The sequence below is a fragment of the Opisthocomus hoazin genome, chromosome 2 (genome assembly GCF_030867145.1).
Source record: "Opisthocomus hoazin isolate bOpiHoa1 chromosome 2, bOpiHoa1.hap1, whole genome shotgun sequence".
Classification (NCBI taxonomy): domain Eukaryota; kingdom Metazoa; phylum Chordata; class Aves; order Opisthocomiformes; family Opisthocomidae; genus Opisthocomus; species Opisthocomus hoazin.
Genome location: NC_134415.1, coordinates 5472630 through 5495506, shown reverse-complemented (window position 1 = coordinate 5495506; position 22877 = coordinate 5472630). Strand labels below are relative to the sequence as shown.

The 22877-nt window shown below is 48.0% G+C and overlaps 1 protein-coding gene across 1 annotated transcript in view; it reads right to left on the bottom strand.

The window, feature by feature from the left end:
* Positions 1-22877, bottom strand: part of PGBD5 (piggyBac transposable element derived 5) — a 75424-nt gene that overhangs the window by 24683 nt on the left and 27864 nt on the right. The window contains exons 2-3 of the mRNA XM_075412079.1: positions 20251-20678; positions 10953-11087 (exon numbers count right to left, since the gene is read on the bottom strand). Of these exons, the coding sequence (XP_075268194.1) occupies positions 10953-11087; positions 20251-20678 (563 nt within the window). The remainder of the gene's footprint in view (positions 1-10952; positions 11088-20250; positions 20679-22877) is intronic.

Here is a 22877-nt window from a genome sequence, read left to right as displayed (position 1 = left end):
TTTGAAAGCTGTCAAATTTGTGCTTTTTCCCAATGCTAAGGCTGAGGACTAGCTAATTATGATAAGTCATTTAGGTTATTAATGAGGGCTCCAGAGAGCAGCTAAACAGTGGAATGCATTCAAAGGGAAGATTGATTCAAATTTACAGCAAAGGTATTTCATGATTATTGGCATCAAAACTGAGATCAAGTTACTGGTATGGCAGCACAGAGACTACACATCAAGCCCTTAAAACCTACAGATCAGGCAGCGGAGACAGACGATGCAGACGGATTCGTTTCGACCTTGGATTAGCAGCTGAGCTGAAACAAAGCAGGCATCTCCAAACCTCAGACAGTGTCCTACACCTTCCCTCCCCTACTGCAGCAAGTCTTAGCCAACCAACAGTCTCTCCTGCTCCAGGCTCACTCTGTGTTCCCTGCAGAGTACCACGCTTCCAAGGGATGAGACAGTCTGCTGGCACTGCTGGTGCTCCAGCCGGTCCCTCACTGTGAGCTGGTTTGGGTCTGCGAGCAGCTGCTTTAAAGACCATTCCCACCACGCAACTGTCCACTCAGGGACCACTATTTTCCTGCTAGGATGCTACATAATCCATAGGTTTTGTTAGCTGAGTTCCTTGTGCACTTGGCACCTTTCCATTGTGCCTCGAGGGCCCTTGTAATGGCCACCTCGTGATTGTCATGCCCCCTTGCTCTGTTCGCCCCCCCAGTGTCCTTCACTCAAACATCCATACCCACCGCCGAACCTTCCCTCCTCCTCCTCCAGCGCTGAATATATCCCCCTTCTCTCTCCTTGGGCATTTCCTTGCCTACCCAAGCACAGCCTCAGTTCCTGGCATAATTTTTCTTCTTTCGGAGAAGCATCTTTCAAAGCTTCATCGTGCTCAGCTCCATGACAGCAGCATAATGTTGGCAGGCGTAAAGGCTGCTGTGAAACCGCGGCTGGGTACAGACAATTGGCAAAGGCATAGCTTCAAATATCCTTGCAAGTGCCTAGGATCCCATATGGCCTTCATCTTCTGTCTCCCCATCCTCTCATCCAGCTTATTTCATTCTACTTCAAATCACTAAGATCCTGCCCACTGAAGCCCACAGCTTTCCCTGCCCCCCCATTCTGCAGTGCATTAGAAGTGGTATTTAACAGTTAGCAGTCTGCAGAAAAAGCACAGAAAGTGCCTGCAAGGCCTTCACAGGCACAGTCAGAAGCTGCTCCCCCAAAATGTTTGTCAAACCATTGACCAGAGCTTCTGGTTTGCCCTGAGACAGCGTTAGAGCTTTGTGCCCTCCCCACGTGCTCCAACAGCAAAACGTCATCAGAAGTACAGGCTCGACGACTGCTGCTGGACAACAGATGGAGATGTTGGCAGCAACATCCTCTGCTTCTGCGGGTGACAGCCAAAGCAATGCTTCTCGAATATCTGCAGAGATCAGTTCTACTGTGCATCTTTTTCCAGAGGCTGCTGAGCCATTCGATCTACAGCACCAAACGAGATAACTTCTATAGATGTGACGTCATCTGTCTTAGGAGGTGACTACAGGCTGAAGCTCTTTACCCTGCAGCGCTGGGACAGGAACGGAGCTTATATATATTATATACTTACTTACTTACCTCAATTATTTTTTTCTTATCAGAACAGCTACACGTTCAGTTCTGCCGTTGCTCTACCGACTGCAGCCCTACTGCACCAGATACTTTCAAGCCAATGTTCTAATCCCTGTGCACAATACCAGCTCTCTCTTCTCAGACTGTTTAACTCATCCCTCAAACCCTCCTCACTTCTGCCTTCAGTCTCCATGCAGTGTTCTCACAGCCTCTTCCTTTGAAAAGCCTGACAGAAAAGACCTTCACAGTCTCTGGCTCATCTTTCCTTCCACCTTCAACTGCTTCTGCCTCCTCCCATCACAAACTCAAAAGTAGGTCTCAGTCAATGTGCCTGAACGCCCGAGCAACAGGGTATGGGTGAAGACTGTGCTGAGCTCTTCCAAAACAAGAAAAACAGTGCAAACTGGTTGGGAAAGACCGTTTTCCTACACAGAGGCCATTAGAAAAGACATCACATTTCTGAGCAGATTTCACATGTTGACAGATGAGAGGTGAGGCAAGTCAATCACCTGTCACTCAGAAACCCAAACCAAGTCTGTTTGGCTACAAAGGCAGACTGCTGGAGAGAAGTAGGAAGGTCTCAGAGCAGGCATCCGTGCTACAAGCCAACAGGGATTTCCTTGCTCTGTGCTGGCAATTTACTCTGCAGAAAAGTCACGTGGAAGGTTCGTAAGGTCTCACTGGAAACTGAGTAAAAGACTGAGCGCTTAGGAACAAAAGCTGCATCCTGACTGCACGTTTAAGAGTGCCCCAGAAACTAAAGTCTTGGTGATTCTGCTCATATTCAAAGCTCAAATGACAAATTGAAAGCTCTTGTGAGCAGCGCATCCCAAATACTCCACGTTCATACATAATGGAGGCACCCCAGGGTACAATTCTCAAATGAAATAGATGACATTTGGAAGAAAAAAAAGGACGGGGGTAGTAATAAACAGGAGGAAGATTTTGAAAGTTACATTGTGCAAAACATGTCACAAAGGGCAGACCCTAAACAACCACAGAACAGAAGCCAAGTTTTTAGATGACATACTTATAAAAGCAAGAGAACAAAGAAAGGTACTGTCATACTTCTTGTATCCTAAATATCTATCAAAAAAGTAACTCTTTTTTTCCATAGACTTCACAGCCACATACTCAACAGCTCATTCCTAGCAACAGTCTCCAGATCCTGCCACACTCAGTCTTCTCTCATCCTAAACCTCATCTCTAACTGTTTCCATTACCAACGCTGTTGGGAGATCCTCCCCTCCAGCCTCACCCCAAACCTGCTGCAGCTCACGTTCCCCCCTTCTTTAACTCTGTCTTCCCAGCCAGCTCTCAGGTCTAGCTCTTCCTCAGCAGCTGTTGGCAACACTGATGGTTTGAGCCTCTCCTCATTCTTTCCTACTCATCCAAAGGCTACTTTGAAAACAGCACGCAAGGGACATGCAGCTTTCCCAATCTGCTCCCAGCTAGCTCTTAAGGTTCCCTACAAAGCTCTTTCCTTGGTCCCCCTCTCTTCTTTCTCCACCTCCTATTTTGAATGATTTCAGTCTGCATTAACACACAGATCCAGCTAACATCTTTGTGCTGAGCACTGGTAAATGTCTGTTCTGTCTGCACATGTTCTTCAAAGTTTCTGAACAGATCTTCACAAGACTGGCAGAAAGATGCTGGTAGAGTTGACAATGCAAGCCCAATATGGCTTAAAATAAAGCTCTTTGTTTTCCTTCCTGTGATATCCCTCTTCCATGTGATTTCTTTATCACTGAGGGCACTACGACATCTTACCTCTTTGGTGGACCAACAACCCGTGGATCACCAAATGCAGATTTCCCTCTGTAGCTTCTCCCAGGCCAGCCACATCTACATCAGGCAGATTCATTATCTGTGACACCTCCATGATAAAGCATTTCCTATTCTTTCTAATACCTAAGCACTGCCTGGCTCTCCTCTCAATCACTGCAGTCATCCTTTCCTTTGGCCTTGCTTAAATGTATCTTGACACCCAGACAGTGGTCCACCCCAGAGACCACTTGCCTAATCCTCTGCTCCAACCATGTCAGCCTTCTGCCAGTTCCCTCTTCTTCGCACCATCAAATGGAAGTGGGGCCTGAAAACGGAGACAGGCCTTCGTGGTTTAGCTTTCCCTGTCCAGTTCTTCCTACACCTTTTCAGTATACTGATTCCTGCCTGCCTTTGCCCTTGAAGCCAGGCATCCAAACACTGCCCTGGTGAGGCCTCATCTGGAGTACTGTGTCCAGTTCTGGGCTCCCCAGGTCAAGAAAGATGAGGAGCTACTAGAGAGACTCCAGCGGAGGGGTACGAGGATGGTGAGGGGACTGGAGCATCTCTCCTATGAGAGGCTGAGGGAGCTGGGCTTGTTCAGCCTGGAGAAGAGAAGGCTGCGAGGGGACCTAATATATACTTACAAATATCTGCAGGGTGGGTGTCAGGAGGATGGGGCCAAGTTCTTTTCAGTGGTGCCCAGGGACAGGACAAGGGGCAACGGGCACAAACTGAAGCAGAGGAAGTTCCCCCTGAACATGAGGAAGAACTTCTTCCCTCTGAGGGTGACGGAGCCCTGGAACAGGCTGCCCAGGGAGGTTGTGGAGTCTCCTTCTCTGGAGATATTCAAGACCCGCCTGGACAAGGTCCTCTACAGCCTACTGTAGGTGACCCTGCTTCAGCAGGAGGGTTGGACTAGATGACCCACAGAGGTCCCTTCCAGCCCCTACCATTCTGTGATTCTGTGATTCTGTGATGCCAAATAAAGCCACATTTTCTCCTTTCCTTGCTGCCCTTCCTCTGCCTGGTTGGAAATCACTGCTAAGCTCTGCAAAGCTCTTTCCTTTTGCTCTTCAATACTTTCAATACTTTTCTCAGAAAAGCTGCAGCCCTCCCGACACAATTGCAAATCTCTGCATTGGTGCTGCTGCCTCTTCAAGCTGCTTTGTCGGGCTCCCTCTGCGTAACTGGCAGCCCAGCTCCGGTCCACAACCGAGGCCTCAGTCCGACGCCACACAATTGCATGGCCTTGGCTCCCGTTTTACCAAGAAAAATTACTGCTGAGCTGCGAGAAAGTGTAGAAGTGAGGACATGGAAGTGAGAAGGCATGGAAGCGATGCAAGATAAGAAAACTAAAAACTATCCGAAGTGCTGTAACTGTTGAGGAGATAACATTTAGGTGCTCAAGGGGGAAAATACTTACATAAAAAGGTATAAAATCTTAAGAAAAAAACCCAGAAGATGACAATTCAGTAACATCAAGGAGCAAGAAGGCTGAGGAGTGCCTGGCCTGTGCAGGCTCGCCGGGAGCAGGGAGCACACCGGTGCTGTGCAGCGTGCTGGTCCCTGCTCTCTGCTGTGAGCATTAGGCGACGAACCCTGCCGCACGCATCCTGCTCGCAGAGTCTCCGCACGGCAAAAAGGCGCCCGAACCAAAGGGACTCGCTGCGGGAGGCTTCTGCCTCCATCCTGCGCTTAGATGCGAAGCTTGCTAGGGCAGGGGTTGTCTCTTTGTTCTGCTAACAGCACCCAGCACAAAGCGATGGGACCCACAGGGGATGTTCCTACGGCAAAACCATTAAGTGAGGAAGAGGAGGGTCTGGTGCTGTTAGCCTCCTTCCCCAGGCAGAGCTGCACCGAGTGAGAGCAGCTACGGAAAGGAGACAGCTACGTAGGTAGTTTTATCATCAGAAACTCCAAGCACCAGAGATGGGAACTAAAAAATAACCTTCATTCCCACCCAAAAATAGACACTAGGACTAGTGTAAACTCTGGGAGAGACCTTTGCATTAGGTCACATTTAGATGTTTGCTTTTCCCATTCATCTACAAACCCGGGAAGACTGCAAACTCCACAGAAATGAGTGGGGCTGGCCCATCACACGTCTGCAACACTACCTTCCCACTTAATACCGGTGAGCAAGACGAAGATTGACTTTCGAGAGCTGAGATTCTCAGATGCTGACATGACAGAACCACATGCATTAAAAGCTAGAGCCTGGTGGGAGCCAGAGGAAGAAAGCAGAGAGGATTTTCCAGCCACCGGTGACTGGCAAACGAAGGCGATCAGATTTCCTGGGATCCCCCCCCAGCCAAACCCTGACCTTGAAAACCTCCTGAAAGCAGCCTCTATGTCTGTGCATTCCGGATGCAACTGTTCCAGCAGCAGAGAAACTATCAGGGCACTGTTTAAACAAACCCAAAGGCTCAGACTAATCTCCAGACAGAACTTCAACAGGCTGAAACACCCACATTTCTGAGCAGCTTTATTAAACAAGCACACAGATGGCGAACTCTCCTGCAACTCTGACCTTGGAAACAAAACTCACTCCAGGCTTATTTCCCCCTCCCTTTCCCAATGTCTGAGTGCACTTATGTGGCGTGTTGTGAAATTAGAAATTCTTTGGGGCACCATCTCAGTTTCCATAAATTATGGAAGTACGTTCTTACTCTGTAAAATCAACAGGGTTATTTTTGCTGCAAACGAGAGCTCAGCCACTGGTCTGTGGAGTGACCTCAGACATCTCCCTTCGCTGAGACTGCTGCTCTTCGGGGACAGAGCCGTTTCTCACCCTCTCATTCAGGGGCCACCCTGATCCAGGCTGCACTCTTTAAATATCGCTACAGTGCAAGTCGCTGATCGTTCAGTAATGTGGGAAGGCTCAAGCGGTGGAGACACATTCTTTTCCTTAATCTGTTCTGACTCATCACTTCTTCAGGGTACGCAGTGGAAGGTAGAAGCTCAAATTCGGTCCCAGCACAAGGATCTAAAGGACTTCATAAATCTGAGTGACACCTTTCGCACGGATATTAGTGAAAATGAAATGCATTATTGCAAGAACTTTCTGCCAGCAAACAAAAGCAAGTGCAGAGCCCATATAGTTGGGAAAGGGGAGGGGGTGTGGGAAGGGAAGAGTGCCCAGAATAGCCTCAGAGAAAAAGATTTCATCCTGAGGAACAGGAAAGGATACACAGATCCATAAAGTCATCTCTTCTCCACCATGATATAATGGATTTTTTAAGCGAATAATTAGGTTGATGAGCTAATTCCATTACCACCTATCACGGTGATTAATGTTGCCCGATCACCGCTTTGCAGTGCTCTCTACCATCTAAATACTGCCTTCCATGTTGTTAAATGATGGCTCTTTGGGTCAGGGACTGTCCTCAGGGTTATGTTCGTGCCATGGGCCTGTGGTCCTGGACGAGGCACTACAGGAATAGCTTGTCCTGCCTGACTGCCCAAGGGGTTCAGTGCACGGCACCAGCTTCCCATGCTTCCTTCTCTCTTCTGCAGAATGACCAGAAAACCTTCTTGTGCAGGAGGATCTATGCAAGGACTCAGCATCACTTAGTAACAGTTACCCACTCATTCTTATGAGCCACACAAGAAAAGGAATGAGAGACCATGACGTGTCCTACCAGGACAGAATAACTAGCCCTGAGCTGATATTTGGGAACTCTCAGCAGTTTTTGATGAGTTCTATTGCTATATCTAAAATGAGTAAGAGAACTACCAATCATACTTATGAACATCTTTTACAAGCAAGTGTTCTAGACTTTTTGAGAGAAAAAGAAATAAAAACTGACTCAACTGGAGTTTTGATTTAAATAGGATGACTCAGCAAATACTCCAAGAAGAAACACTTCTAAGCCACTGTGGTCATTTAAACTGCAATCAAGACATTAAAATACTGGCTTGAAAAGTGTCTTAGGGTTAACACATATGGAGGGAAATATATTGGAGGGAAATGAGGAAAGCAAAGAGAAAAGGATAGACAAGGACCTGTTGGAGCGGGGCCAGAGGAGGCCCCAGCAATGATCCGAGGGCTGGAACCCCTCTGCTGGGAGGAAAGGCTGGGAGAGCTGGGGCTGGTCAGCCTGAAGAAGAGAAGGCTGAAGGGAGACCTTAGAGCAGCCTTCCAGTATCTGAAGGGGCCTGAGAAAGAGCTGGAGAGGGACTTCTTACATGGGCATGGAGCGATGGTACAAGGGGTGATGGCTTCAAGCTGAAAGAGGGGAGATTTAGATTAGATCTAAGGAAGAAATTCTTCACTATGCGGGTTGTAAGGCCCTGGCCCAGGTTCCCCAGAGAAGATGTGGCTGCCCCCTCCCTGGCAGGGTTCAAGGCCAGGTTGGACGGGACTTTGAGCACCCTGGTCTGCTGTAAGGTGTCCCTGCCCATGCCAGGGGTGTGGGAACCGGATGATCTTTCAGGTCCCTCCCAAGCCAAACCATTCTATGATTCTGTAAGATGGAGCAGAAAGGGACACCTGAGGGCCTGCAAGCTGAGTTTGCTGTTCTCACTGAGTTAGAAAGAAAGAAACCAGAAGGTCCCAAGCCCTTTGCTGGAGCAGCAGCTGCTGCCACCTCAATCTTCAGCATCAAGGATGGATGAAAAAAGCAACAGTATCAGGGCAGTTTTACTCTCTACTTTGGCAAAGTCGGCCCTCCTGGAGCCCTTCCAACCCTCTGAAAGGTTTTGTTCATGTTCCCAGCTGCTGTAGATGTATATTTACTGTGTTTAAATAGTATGTCCTTCCTGCATGTTCCCACTTGGCCAGCTGACCGTGAAGAGATACTCAGCAACAAAACAAGATGCTTTGCTTGAGAAATTCCGAAGCAGAGATATGACCTGAAATTGTACATCTATCTTAAAATAGAGACTGTCATGGCAGAGTCAAGTTATCTGTATTACAGGGGACTGAAAAGTAGTCTAATATATATCCATTATTTATATCATGCATATATGAGACTACGTACCTTCTTTAATCCACAAGAAATATTTTTTTTTTATGCCACTTCTGTACCATGAAAGGCTTATTGATTGGGCTGGATTTTTAACCAGACACAATTTGCTTAAGAAAACAACAAATGATAAGCCATCAGAAGTATTTACTCACACCCAAAAAAGTGATTCGGAGTTTTGCTCACCAGAACAAGCAGACAGCGGAATTTAGGGAGTCAAACAGGTGAAACTCCTAACACACAACAGCCCTGTGAGCTGCCAGCCAGCAGCTGTTCACACAGTAGCTCAGCAAGTGGCTTCAAAACACCGATAGCAGTTTTACATTAGGAAAACAAACCAGCCAACTCTTATCACGATAGGAAAAGCAGATCACTGGGAAAACTGGGATGTCCTCAAATGGAGATTTTTTCTTTAACATCAGGCTCATCATTCAGATTTACAGGACCTTGCTTTTGGCCAGAAGCATCACAGACCTCTTGAGGTTCCTTCCATTCCTGAGAGCCAGTCATATGCAGCTCACTTCCCTCTTCTGCCTGGGCTGCCTCACCTTTTTAGAGCTATATACTATTAAGACTTCTGAAACTGAATTAGGCTGATTACTGAAGTGATTATAGTCATATTTTATCCTGAATAAAACAACTTCAGTGTCAGTATGTGGAAACGATGAGAGACGGAATTCATCCAGACAGTATTACAGAATTCCCACATATTTCCAAGTGGGTGCTGTCAGCTTTTTCTGACAGCAGACAGGTGACGGACCAGTCAGTCCTTCACTATCAGGGAACAAGTCCTTCCTTCATGATGGCAGTTTCACAAGAGCTGCAGGGGAAGGTGTGCACATGAAGGGGGAAAACACTGGATTCTCTTCTTGTCTTCTTGTTTAGATCAATTATCTCCATACGTTAAACAACCACTCCCCTGCCCCATTTTTATATAGTAAATAAAGCAAACCATCACCAAATAAGTGCTTTGGATTCTGCAAGATCCCTTGTAAGGTGTGACACATAACTGAACATAGCATTTCAAACACACCATTGTTGAAGAACCCCACCCTCCCCAGACTAGGTTTTTCCATTTAACATGAAGTTTCGTGTCCCTGCATATTCTTTTTCACCCCTCCCTAAGCTCCCTCTCACCCAATCATTACAGCCGAGTCATGGAATGAAAACCGAAGGCGGCTGGTAAGATGATCCTGGACATCATCCGGATGCAAGTGAAGCATGAGCGCCTAATTCCTGAAGGGAGCAGGAGAATTAGGGTGGTGCTGAGCATCTATTCTGTTTCATTTGACATTCCATTAACTTACTCTCTCAATGGACGGGACGGGAGGTGCAACATAATTATAGCTCAGAATCTGAAACCTCTGGCACGTCTGAAGACTTATTAGCTTGGTGGCAGCTGGCTGAGGGGAGCACGGCAAGAGATCATCAGACTTCGTGCTTGCTGTACCCATTACGCTTCGTAATAAGCTGCGTGGGGGACTGGTGGAGTTCACCTTGGAGATTAAGGACACTGCCTCCGTGTAGCAAATGACTTTCCAAAAGCCCTGAGAGCAGAAACTTCCAAGGATGCTTCACAAGGTGAATCCATTTTGTATCAGACAAAACAACTGCTTTAAAACCTGGATGGAAGATGCACGACGCTGATTTTCTTCTTCGAGTGAATAGCGTTGCTGAAAACACAACCCCCTGTTCCCAGCAAGCCTCTTTTCTTGCACAGCTACTCAAACTGTCGTAGTGATTCACAGATCAAATTTCACTGTGAACAAGCGTTCAGCTGCAGCAAGCCCACAGGTCCTGCAGTTTTGACATGCCTTCGGCCCGAGGAGACAGCGTGCGTCTCCTGCCTGCACCTCCAAACAGCTGCTCCGGAACATGCAGGACACCATGTTTTCACAGAAGTTCTCAGGAAAATTAAATTGTCAGAAAATATCTGCACCCTCACCTTTAGGTATCAAAATAAATGGCCAGATTTTTCAAGAGCTCTCAGAAACACATCAGCAACTGGGGAATCTGAGAATTTGAAAAGTTGTCGCCAGTGCTTCACAACACTAAAACCAAACCCTTTAACGTGTCTCCCACTCAAGCTCATATCTCACCTTGAAGTCACATCAGATTTTATCTCTTTTGTAAAGAAGCAGATGTGTGAAAAGAGATGTAATAGCAAACCTCGATAATATGTTTCTCACAGAAAAATGGACATCTTGCTACCACATTGATTTAGTCTTTTGGAGACCGCTGGCTATCACAGACACAGTGTTCTGCTTGGAGAGAGAAGCTGACTCATTAAAAATTACAGAAGTCACAGTACCTAGACATTTAGATAAACTTAGGATGTACAGACAGACCTTTTAACTCCATTTTAATCTAATTAGCTCAGAGCTGGCAGCCAGATGGACAGTATTAGAGACGAGCACCCTCACTCAGATCACACAGCAGACAGAGCATCAGGAGCTTGTCGTCCCCGTCCTTCGGACCTCGTGTCTGCGGGAGTCCGAGCCTGCTGCATTCGGGCTGTAGCCCCTGGCAAGGCTATGAACAGGTTACCTTTGGCCCTGCAGTACATTTAAGGGCCTGCTGGAACTGAATCGAGGCATGCGAGGAGACAAAACCAACCTGGCAGATGAAACCAGTGGACGAGCACTGCCGAACCCAGAGACTGAATTTCCTCTTTTTCCTCTTGCGCAGCTCCCTCTCTGTGCACGTGGCAATGAAAACAGGATCCTCGTCAATCAGGGGCTCGTGTAGTACCTGCAGTTGGCAAGAAAAGAGAGGGGAAGAAAGAAGACGATTGCTGAAAGAAATGGTGCATTAAATTCTCCCAAGGAAATACAATCCTCGCATTGTGCTTGTCCACGCCACCTCATACAGAGCAGCACAGCTACTTTTGTTCAGTGCTGCCACCTGACAAAACCCCCAAACTGGCCAAGCACGCTCTGTTGTGGGTGGCTGCTCGACAGACGTGTGGTTTGCAAATGTTCTCACTATCAGCTACAGTTTAACGTCCCTTTAAAACGTGGCAGCGTTAAGCGGGCAGAGGGGAAATCGTTAATGGCATCCTTCTCCAAGCTTCATCAGCTTAATCTTGCTTGGCAGAATGTCTTCCACCCAAACACCCCCTGCAATATTTTGTAAGGTACACTCCTTGGTTACAGCAAGGGAAAACACACAGCAAAGAGGGAGAGAAGTTAAGGGAGAAAAAGATATTTTCTGCTGCCACTTAAGGAGGCGGTGAAGAGACAGAAAACATTTTTCCTGGTGGCAGCAGCTTCAGGGAAGCCTCTCTTGCCTCAGGGGCTGAAAAATTTGACAAAAGGAGACAGAAAGATGCAGGACCAGAGACAAGAATAGAAAAAGACAAGGCAGACTGGAGCAGGTAATGAAAATCCGTGAAAGTGAAGCAATTCCTGCTTTCTGTATCCAGGTGATGTCAGTGGTTCCTTGTTCCTTACAGCTGTTTTGTTACTCCATTAATTCTGTAGCAAAGTCATTACGATTTACACTACAGAATCTATCTAAAGAAAAACGCTGCTACCTCCTTGCAGCTCACAGGTAGATGTGCATAACGAGTTGCTTAGCAAGTCACTCGTGAGAGTATAGATGCTTGGAAACTGTCAAAAGGTCTCAGCTGATGAAATGCTGGCCAAATTCAGACATCTACACCTAACTCCGAGCAACTCACTGCAGGCTCCCCTCGAGTACACGAGGGCAAAGCAGTCCCAGCAGGCCATAATTCACGCCCTCTCAAAGATATGTGATATCACAGAATGGTAGGGGTCGGAAGGGACCTCTGTGGGTCACCCAGTCCAACCCTCCTGCTGAAGCAGGGTCACCCACAGCAGGCTGCAGAGGACCTTGTCCAGACAGGTCTTGAATATCTCCAGAGGAGACTCCACAACCTCCCTGGGCAGCCTAGGCCAGGGCTCCGTCACCCTCAGAGGGAAGAAGTTCTTTCTCCTGTTCAGCTGGAACTTCCTCTGCTTCAGTTTGTGCCCATTGCCCCTTGTCCTGTCGCTGGGCACCACTGAAGAGTGCTTGGCCCCATCCTCCTGACACCCACCCTGCAGATATTTGTAAGCATTTATTAGGTCCCCTCACAGCCTTCTCTTCTCCAGGCTGAACAAGCCCAGCTCCCTCAGCCTCTCCTCGTAGGAGAGATGCTCCAGTCCCCTCACCATCCTCGTAGCCCTCCGCTGGACTCTCCAGCAGCTCCTCATCTTTCTTGAACTGGGGAGCCCAGAACTGGACACAGTACTGCAGATCGGGCCTCACCAGGGCAGAGTAGAGGGGGAGGAGAACCTCCCTCGACCTGCTGGCCACACTCCTCCTAATGCACCCCAGAATGCCATTGGCCGTCTTGGCAGCCAGGGCACGCTGCTGGCTCATGGTTAACCTGTCGTCCACCAGGACACTCAGGTCCCTCTCCGCAGAGCTGCTCTCCAGCAGGTCCACCCCAAGCCTGTACTGATGCATGGGGTTGTTCCTTCCCAGGTGCAGGACCCTGCATTTGCCTTTGTTGAACCTCATCAGGTTCCTCTCTGCCCAAATAAATCAGATATAAATCAGATGGGTTGCCCATTGGGATGCCCCACAGAAGCCCGTTCTTTCCCAGAGACCATCACCCCAGGAGACAGGCTCAGACACAGGTATTCATGACGCAGAGGCTCTTGCCCTCAGACCGACCCTTCCCACATCTGCACGTGTGCGACTGCTGCGCACATCTCCACACAGCCAGTGGCAGAAAGGAGAAGAAAGCTGCCTGGGAGCGATGCTCGTGGGAGGGATGCGGTGGGTAAGCAGTTAAGCACCAGCAGCTGCTGGCCTCCTGAATCCAAGCCGCTCATTGAACATCACTCTGTCAGCCCAAAATAGGCGCCCGTGCCCTCCCCACGCAGTGACGGCTGCAGACTTTCGGTTATACGCGCTCCACTTCTTAACGGCTCATAAAACATTCACAGGGCCATCTGAAAGCACTCTTCTGAAATGTTCGAATTATACACCAAAATGCAGACGCGAGCAAGGAGAGCTGCACACAAAGCTATTTGTTCTTAAAGCCGCAGCTGCCCCGTTTCCCCGCCGGAGCCAAATCCTCCTCCTCTCTCGAGGTCTGCAGGAAACAACGCTCTTCCTTTCCGAAGGCCACCTGGAGCATCTCACACGTCCACTTCTGGGAATTCTGACAGCGTTTTGCAAATATTGAACGTGCCCTCATTCGCTTTTGCCTGTCTGCCTCTTCCGTGCAGAGGGGAGGACCACATCCCTTGGAGCGGGGCTGGATACAGTGTTAAGAGTTCCTCAGCCTCTGGAAAGGCCCTCCGACCTGCCAGATCCCACAGAGTGGTGTGGTTCAACTCTTATAATCTTCCCTCACAGAAAGAAAAGGCTGTAAAAGCATCACTCGAGGAAAATTTTGCCCTCTTGTCATTAGCTCAGCTCCCTCCTCTGCACCCCAGCATCAGCTCCGCTGCATCCTGCTTGCCCTTCGCACTCTTTCTGCCGTTTAAGGCACAGTAAGGCCTGTCAGTCTTGCATTTAGAAAGCAAATCTGAATTTTGAAAACCCTTCCCCACCTTCCTCTTCTCCCTGCCTTCCCCTAGGACCCACATCTTCCCCTCCTTTCCCCTATCCCAAATGCCTAAGTCATTCCCATTTCTGCATAAGAAGACCAACGCTCCACTGGAGTCCCTACGGAACTGCTGGGAAGAGCGAAGGAAAATGGAAACAGGGTAGGGCAAGATTTGCTGTTGCTGCAGAGACAGAATGTGGACAGGCAGGGAAACTGAACTGAAATGCAAACCCTGAGCTTGCACTTCTGGCTCCCGCCAGAGACGGTGAGGAGACAAGCGTTGTCACCTCTCCATGTGCAACCACTGCTTCCACAGCTGTAAGGGACTTGGCAAGCAGGGCACTGCAAGGGCCGTGCCTGCTGCTCCCCATCTCGTTCTCAAAGGGAGAAATGTGTTGCTTCTGGCACTCACACAGTTTTCTCACGACAAGAGTTAGCCCTGTTGCCACTGGTCAGTCCTATTAGTTTGTTCACCCTCCTCCATCCTCTTGCTCCTTGGTCCTCCTGTAATCTCCAACCCATCTCTTTGCCAAATCCCCATGCAAAGCGGTATTTGCTCCCTCCCCGCTCCTCTTTCTTGCTGTCGCTGCAATACCCGCTTTTCCAAGAGTGATTACTGTCCCCATGACATATTCTTTCCTGATCCTCATCTTCCCAGATAAAAATCTACTTTCAGGCTTAATTGACTCCTACACGTATTCCTGGCCGCCTCTTCACCATCTTTGACTCACTCCTCCAGCCCTTCCCTCCTCCTGTTCTGACTTCCTTTGATGCAGGATATCTTGTGGATTTCTTCACAGAAGTCATCCCTATTTTCTTCTCTCAAATGTCCAGTTTTGCTCAGATCTAAGAAGCTCCTCCTCAGTTGCATTGCTCCCCTACACCTATCCCATCAGGGCTTTTTTCCTCTTCTTTTTAGCCATCTTCATCCCTGTAAGATCTCACTAAGCTTTCACTGTTTTTTCCTTCAACATGTACATGTGCTCCAAGCGTTGGAGTCCCATCTTGGAGTCTTGCCTCTCCAGCAATTGCTCCATCTCACAACATCTTTCATTCACTGAGCAAAGCAGCTAGCCACTGTCAGGAGTGCCCTTCTTTCTTCTCCATTTTAGATAATCTCCAAAGCTCTTTCCACTCCACAGTTCCACCCACCCTGCTCTCACCACAGCCCAAACAGGCTTGTAGGCAAAGCCCAGAGCCACTAATTCTTCTGTACGTGGACTTCCTGGATTCCATTGCCTTTGATAATGAACCAACATGCCCTTGAAATAGCTCATCTTCTCTTAGCATCATGCCCATTCCTCACACAGGCTGTCCTTCAGCCTGTCTCCTGGAGAACTGCCTCAGCTTGCCTTGTCTCTGGGTTTTGGTGGGTACCATCCAGTTGCAGAGTCCCCTGGGTAACTGCGCCTGCGTGCACGGATTCAGCCACTGCTTCTGCAATAGTAGCTTGTGCTTCTGCTTCTTTGCTCCAAAGCTCTTCCTGTCTAAACTAAATTCTCTGCTTGCATCTGACATCTCTGCTTGCATACCTAGCTGTCAGTTCTGGTTCTATCACGCTACATTGGAGAACATCCCCCTTCCCTTAAGATAACCCCTTACTATCTCCTTTTTTGGTCACTGCAGACATCCCTCTCCTCCTGCTGCAGATCTCACTAGCCAGTGAAGCTGAAAGTCAGGCTTTACCTCCAACTCCTCGCAAGGTCTTCTAAGCCAGGCAGTGCCTGCATTTGCCACGCTTTCTGAGTAACAGCTCTAAAATGTTTCTTATTTTAGAGTAACAACCCACCCACGCAGTACAGTTTTCATCAAAGCCCACAGCTATTCTGCAGCAGTTTTCCTTTTGGCCTCAACAGAAGGCAATTCTGCCCTACAGATTGCTGCTGGAAAGCCATTCTCCTAGTCCATCACATCAGTCACATTGCTTGTCTACTTCTTTCTGACAGCTCTGCTTCTCCAATGTATCAGACAGATTAGTTCACTTTCAAAATCCTGTTTGGCCTATCCACACTTTACTGATCCTCTTTGCCATCATTCAAAGGTTAATTCCCACCTCTGATGGAGCCATGATTTCAAGCTCCGCTGCCCATTTGTTCAGTCTTCAACTGACTTCTCTTCAAAGAAAGAAAAAAAATCAGTTCTTACAGCACTCCATTACCATTAGGTAATTTAAAAGTAGCCATAAAAGTTCATTTTCTGCTGTCAAACTCTCCCTAAAATCTGGCTTCACCAGAGGATCAACCAGCTAAGAGCTACAGGACATCAGAAATTTACCTTGCTCTTCAATATTCTTATTGCTCCTCTGTCTCTCTCTCGCACCATGTCTTACACTTGGCCAACATCCTCTGAATACTTCTGTCTTCATGTTACACTCACAGAAACCCTAAGACAGAGCAGTCCTGGTTTGGGACCAGCACCCTTACTTGCAAAGAATCATTTTGAAAACAGGAAAAGTGAGTTATAGAGATGTGACTTGGAAATGCCCAATACCAAATCAGCATGTAATCATGAGGACAGAAGAGAGCTATGAGCTGATCAGCCTGGTTTGCCACTCTGTGTTTTCAAAGAAGCTGTCATCCAACACTGTGAGCTGGTTTGGAAGAACCATGTTGAAACTGCTTAGCTGTACCCTACGATACCACCAAGAGCGAAACACAAACCAGCCCCCTAGCAACCGGCCAAACTTTAGCACCATGCCCTTGGAGCAAGGGGTTGGAGCCATACGTCCCTCTTTTTGCCAGGGAGTTCTCTGCTGCTGGAGGCAAGGACTTAAGCCGCCTGTTCCCAGCTGACGTGTCACTGGGCAGATGCAGCTCTGTTTGGTTCCAGGATGCCGAAGAGAAGGCTCTTTGGAGGGAGAGGGAAGAGGCGAGTGTGCTCAGCTGCGCTCCTGACCTCTCCCACGCCAGTGAGGGGCAGCCAGGGACAGCAATCCCATCTAGTCGCACCCCGTTGACAAGCTTATAACTACTCAGCAGGCACAGAAGGATATCTGAGCAGTGATGTTCTTTTCCTGAGCTCCTCTGGTTTCTGGAGTTCAGTGTCTACCCTCGGCAGGTGACCACCCTTGAATCTGTCGCAGTGTACCTCCGGAGCTGAGGCAGGGCGTCCTCCCTGTCTTCAGGCTTCCACTCGTAGGCAGCAGCACCGCTACAAAGCTGTGTGGACCCCAGCAGCAAATAACACTGGTTCCAGGAACAGACCCCAAACTCCACCTCTTGTTGCTCAGGCAGAGGCAGTAGTTGTTTCTACAGAAGATGCTGGGGGGGGGGTGGGGAGAGGATGCAGAGAATATTCCTGTCATTCCTACCCAATCTAGGTCAGACCACTTTTTTTTTGCTTCAGAAATTGAAGTTAGCGCTGCTAGCTTCACACATTGTGCTAGATACACAATTATAATGTTCTGGGCTTTCAACACCCTCATAAGCTGGAGAATAATTATCTCCTTTTGCTTGCTCAGTATATTTAGCAAAATAATTATAATTTACTAGACTGTTTTCTTTGTTTTGGTATATTGGCATAGTTCTCTCTCTCTCCCTCTGTTTCCTTTCATACAAACTGTGGTGTCATTTTTGCATGCACATTTTCGGGGGGGAGTTTCACATGACAAAAATATCTAAATATTTTCTCAGCCAGCAATTCCACTTAAAGAATCTTTTCTGTCTCTCCAGAAGGAAAATATCAAAACTGTAGAAGAAATAACTGTGAAGGCAGATGTTGCCCTGCCTGCTGGACACAGACTGTCTGCTCTTCCCACAGGAGTGAGTTAAACACGGCATCTTCCTAACCTGTATTCTGCGAGTCCGCATTACCAAAGGAAGAAAGCCAGGAAGGAGTCCACCTACAAGACCAAACAGCCTTGGTGCATTCAACAGCAAGGAGCCCCAGCCACTCCTCTGCTGGATGCCACTTACAAGACGTTAGCCTCAAGCTCGAGCAGCGATCGCGGCTCAGGCACAAGCCACCCAGATACCACGAGCCTCGTGTTTAAGATACGGCTGTACCTTAGGCAACAAATCATTTTTGAAGTTGGGATTCTGGGTATCACTGATTCCAGAAACCTGGGCCACCCTTCCCAAAACACTTTCAGTGGCAACGCATACAAAGCCCATCTCAGTGGGTCTTTCCCCTTGTCTTTTCCCTTAGTTTCTGTGCAACCAGGTTACTGTTTTTAATTATTTCTACTATTTCTCACTGGGCCTGACATTCTGGGTTTGGTATTTGCTGCAGTCTGCTAATCTGCACTCCAGACAATTTCCAGGGAGAGGTCTCTCCTGCTGTTCTGAGCAGCTGGGGTCCACATCTCTCGAGACAGGCAGCGTGCAGCCCTGCCTGACGGCACCCAGGAGGACGCTAGGCACAAGGCTCCTGTTGGGAGGAGGCCTGGAACATCCCCCAGTGGGCTGCCAGCGCCACACTAGAGTATTTTTAACAACAGATTCAAACCCTCATTTTTCTTACAGAGTTATTTTTGAAGTCGTATTTTAGTGCTTTTTGTTCTGCTCAATACCACTGAAACATGCTGTATAGAAATTAGTGACGCAAACACCGAGCGGAGTGGTGGAGGGGGAAGGAAAACAACTGGGCTGTCACTTCTTCCCTCTTTTTTTAATTTTTCTTTTTTAAAGCAGTATCTCCTTCCCAAGCTCAGCACAAGCACACATTCTGCTTGTGGAAATGTTTTGCCACTGCAAAATAGGATGCTGTGATTTCGTCAATTCAGTTCTCAGACCTTGCTTAGGAGGGGGGAATGGACATGCAAATCAAATTTAATCCTTTAATGGATTTGCACTCGCAGCATGTCCCACAGCACACCGTTAGAAGCATTTACATTAGACACAGTGATCACATTTCTGAAGCCTTTATCTTCCGCCCATTGAAGTCAGCGGCCATAAGGATTAGATTTCATATCTTAATGAGAGCTCGGTCCCGACAATACCGTGTCTCTCGCTGATTGTTTTGCCTCGATGGAAATGCACCTTGCTGGCATGGCTTAGTGAGAACACTCCTCTCTCCTCCCTTCTCTACTGTAACAGCTTTTTAGGCAGCTGTGCTGTCCTCAACTATACAGGTACGAGTTTTATTGTCCACAAAATAGAAAAAAAACCATAATCACTCTCAATTGATTTGAGGCACGCTTCAACGGATGTGAAGCGTCTATGTCTTCATTAATTTTGTGCAGTGGGCAAAAATGTCACGCTTCAGAGGGGAAACAAGAAGAAAGCGAGGACGATGGACACCACATCCTTTCCAAATATCTAGGTGAAATCTTTACATACTGAAAACGGAGAGTTGATTGAAAAGTTATTGCAAGTGGTAGCATATTACATGCTTATTCCTTTTCCTTTCCAGACTTCTGAATGTGACCAGGAGCAACAGCTCTGAAAGGAGATCATTTATACTGGAACAAAGTCTAAATAGTGTATGATGGATATTAAGAAAACATTTCTTTGCACTTTTAAAAAAATATAAATTGTTCAACTGTACAGCTGTAGTCAAGACAACCATGAGCAACAGAAGTTTCTATACTGAGTTCCTTACATTGTATGCCCAGTCTACAGAGCAATGTCCTTACCGAATGGCATTCTGCTGTACCCCTAACTGTATCTGGAAATGAAAATTCATTGCCGTCCTGTTTACTTTTATCCCTGGTAGTCTAGAAATATTTCCAGTTCACCGGCACTTTGGTTGCAAACCCACACACTGACAGGTTTTTCCACAGAAGCATCACCCCTCATTAAAAACCAGGACTGGCACGAGGCACAGGCAGTGCCACTGAGGGCAGCTGACAACTGCAGCCAGCAAAGGCACCTGCCCCGCTGCTCATTTTCCCTTCGCCCAGCCGTGAGGAGGTAGCCGTGCTGCTGGACCATATGGCAAGCACCTACTGCTATGGTCAGAGCCGGCCACCCCTAGCAGAGCCAGCTCCTGCATCCAGCCCGCAGCCTGCAGCAGGAGCAGCTACAGCTTCTCCCTCCAGCCCCGCTGCACCGGCTCTGCCCTTTCCACTCTCCTTCACAGGAGCAGCCTGCAACCTCCCGACATCCTCAGGACAGCAAAACCTGGTGGTGTCAACCTGATCGAGAAGTCTCCAGGCTCGTTTAGACCACTAAAGCAAACAGCTCCAGCTCGGAGAGCATCATTCCTATCGAAACATGCCAGGTAGCTGCACTGCAGAGCTAGAAGTCAGGCGTTGCTGAGCACTCACATAGGACTGCTGCTTTCTCTCATGCTTCGTGGAGGCACCCCAGCAAGGCTTCACCCCGGCTGTGCTCCATACTTTCAGTCATAGCAAGGCAACCTAGAGCACCTAGGTTAGATGTTCCCTGCCAAGAGATTAACTCTTACCTGGGCTTGCGAAGGTCTAAAAGCGGAGTCAAAGCCGTTCTGCAGAGAGTCCAGAAAAGGCTGGATTTTGTAGAGGCCATGTGTTGTCTGGCTCGAGCGGAAGGCCACAATGTGGAAGTACTTCAGGATCTTCTCAAACCGTGACTGTGTCATGATAAGTGCAATGCTCTTGTTGCTGTAGAAGCCACTGCTCCAGATGCTGAGAACAGACTCACAGTGGTGGATGCTGGTTGAGATCATGTAGCCTAAGAAGGTCTTCATTTCTGTCAAGGTGACGTCAACCCAGGCTTCGTCACTACCAAACCTCTCCTGGTACTTCTTGGCATACATGTTGGTTTGGACCACCATATTCTTTAGTACATTGTCAGGGACAAAGAGCTGAAAAAAGTCCATGGCACTGGCAGTCAGGGGCATTTTTCGTGTTGGACCTAGAACGAAAGCAAGAAGGAAAGATAAGCTTACTCCTGATCATAACAAGGCATGTCCAACGCTGGCAAGTTAAAGCAGGACTAACTTTCCTAAAGCAGGAAAACAAGGCCAAAGCGAATGCACGTCAGATAATTCCTCTGAAAGCGTACCGACTGCCTGACAGAACTCATCAGGAAATTCTCCCCCTATTTTCTCTGTCTTTCTCCTATAAGACACAAATACAACACAGTCTGAATAGTTTCTTCCTCTGCTCTGCATGCTCATTAGTATGCAGCATGCAGGTCTGTGAGGCAGCATGCATTTAATTTTTCCACTTGTACACTATCTGTACCTTTTGCCCTCAGCAGCTGTTCTGGCCTTTTTCTGGATTGTCTTTTATTTGTCCGTCTGCGTGTCAAAGAAGTGCCTTGCTCAGAACAGTCTGTTCTCCCAAGTAACCAGTGACAGGACGAGAGGCAATGGCCTCAAGTTGCGTCAGTGGAGGTTTAGGTTGGGTATTAGGAAAAATTTCTTTACTGAAAGAGTGGTCAGGCATTGGACCAGGCTGCCCAGGGCAGTGGTGGAGTCCCCATCCCTGGAGGGGTTCAAAAAATGTGCGGATGTGGCACTTTGGGACATGGTTTAGCAGGCATGGTGGTGATGGGGTGACGGCTGGACTTGATGATCTCAGAGGTCTTTTCCAACCTTAGTGATTCTATGATCCTGTGATTCAGAAGAGTGCTGCCCCCACCCCAGCTGACACGATCCCTGGGCACTAGAACCTGATTCCACCTTTTCTTTTGCACCTCCAGTTCCTGCCCGGTTCATTGTCATTAACCCTGTGACTTTCAAACTTGCTTCTGCTCCACACACAGAGCCATGCAGATGACATCTATTTGCACTTATGAGTTCCGTGTCTCTGCCACCACACTGGAGCCTCACCCTGTGCTCTGACATCCCCAAGAGAGCACGTTACCAGAACAAGTCAAAGACACCACGTGGCTAGTGTCGCTGTCTCACGTCACGGGGAATATTTTTAGCATTACAATGCATACGCTGGTCCTCTTCCCCCCATACCATGATAAGCCTTACAGTTCCATGCTGTCATTACTCCAGCTTTTCACTGATCTTGCACTTTCTCTGCCAGTTTCAGCTATTCCATAAAAGAAGGGGAAAAAAAAAAAAGGGGAGGCTTTAAGCGTTGGCAGCACTGTACCAGCATAACAAGGTTACCCAGTCCGACACCAGATTACATCAAGCCAAATTAGGAACATCGAGCCTGCAATACCAGGACTGGTGCCTGCATTCCTTACAGTCCTCTCTCCTCTAATCCCTTCCATCAGCTAATTAAGCCCCTTTTTAAAAGTAGTGTTTTTCATGCTCCCACCTTGTGGCAATGCTTCAGCTCCCAGGTAAGGGCTATGGAGACAGGGACATTCACTATTCTCTTACAGAAGCAGTGAAAATGAATACACCTGAGAAGGGCAGCATGAACAAATCCAACGGACTGGGCAGAGCTTAAGAGCAGGTCTACAACCCTGTGCAAAAGGTAGTGTCATGACCGTAACCCCAAACTAAGAGTCGGATCCGATAAAGACCGTGCCTTAGTTCAACAGCCTCCCCTCAGCCTTGGGGCTGTCTGAACCACACTCTCCCTGATCAAAAGCAGGAGGCACCCAGCTTCTCGTCCAAGTGAGTCTTCCTGGCACTACGTGGTGGCCTGGGATCCCAGCATAAGCCTGCCCAGCTGAATCAGAGCACGAGATTTGCCATCTCGCCATCTGGCTCTGGTATGGTCAGGTCACATTCTCCACTGCCCCTGTATCTCAGCTCACATCCTTCGCTACAGGAGCTTTTACTATAGGAGCTTTTACTATACAGGAGCTAGTTACTCTAGCTTGCAGAAATTTTCCATGAAAGAGTACTACGAGGAACTACACAAATACTGCGGTTGCACTTGCTCTTAAGCCTTAATGTTTGGGTGCACCCTGGTGAACTCAAGCTATTAGCAGGACTACAAAAATAGCACCAAGACATTGAAACAGTGAACCTTCAGATTGCAAAGAATGCCAAAAAAAAAGCAAACAAAAGTGGATTTTTTTTTCCCCTAAGTGCACTGGGGACACAAACACGTATTTAAAGATTACTTCTCAGTTTTAATTTGTGAGATTGAGAAGCTGGAAGGGAAACAGTCCAGCTGAAAGCGCATTCCTCTCTAT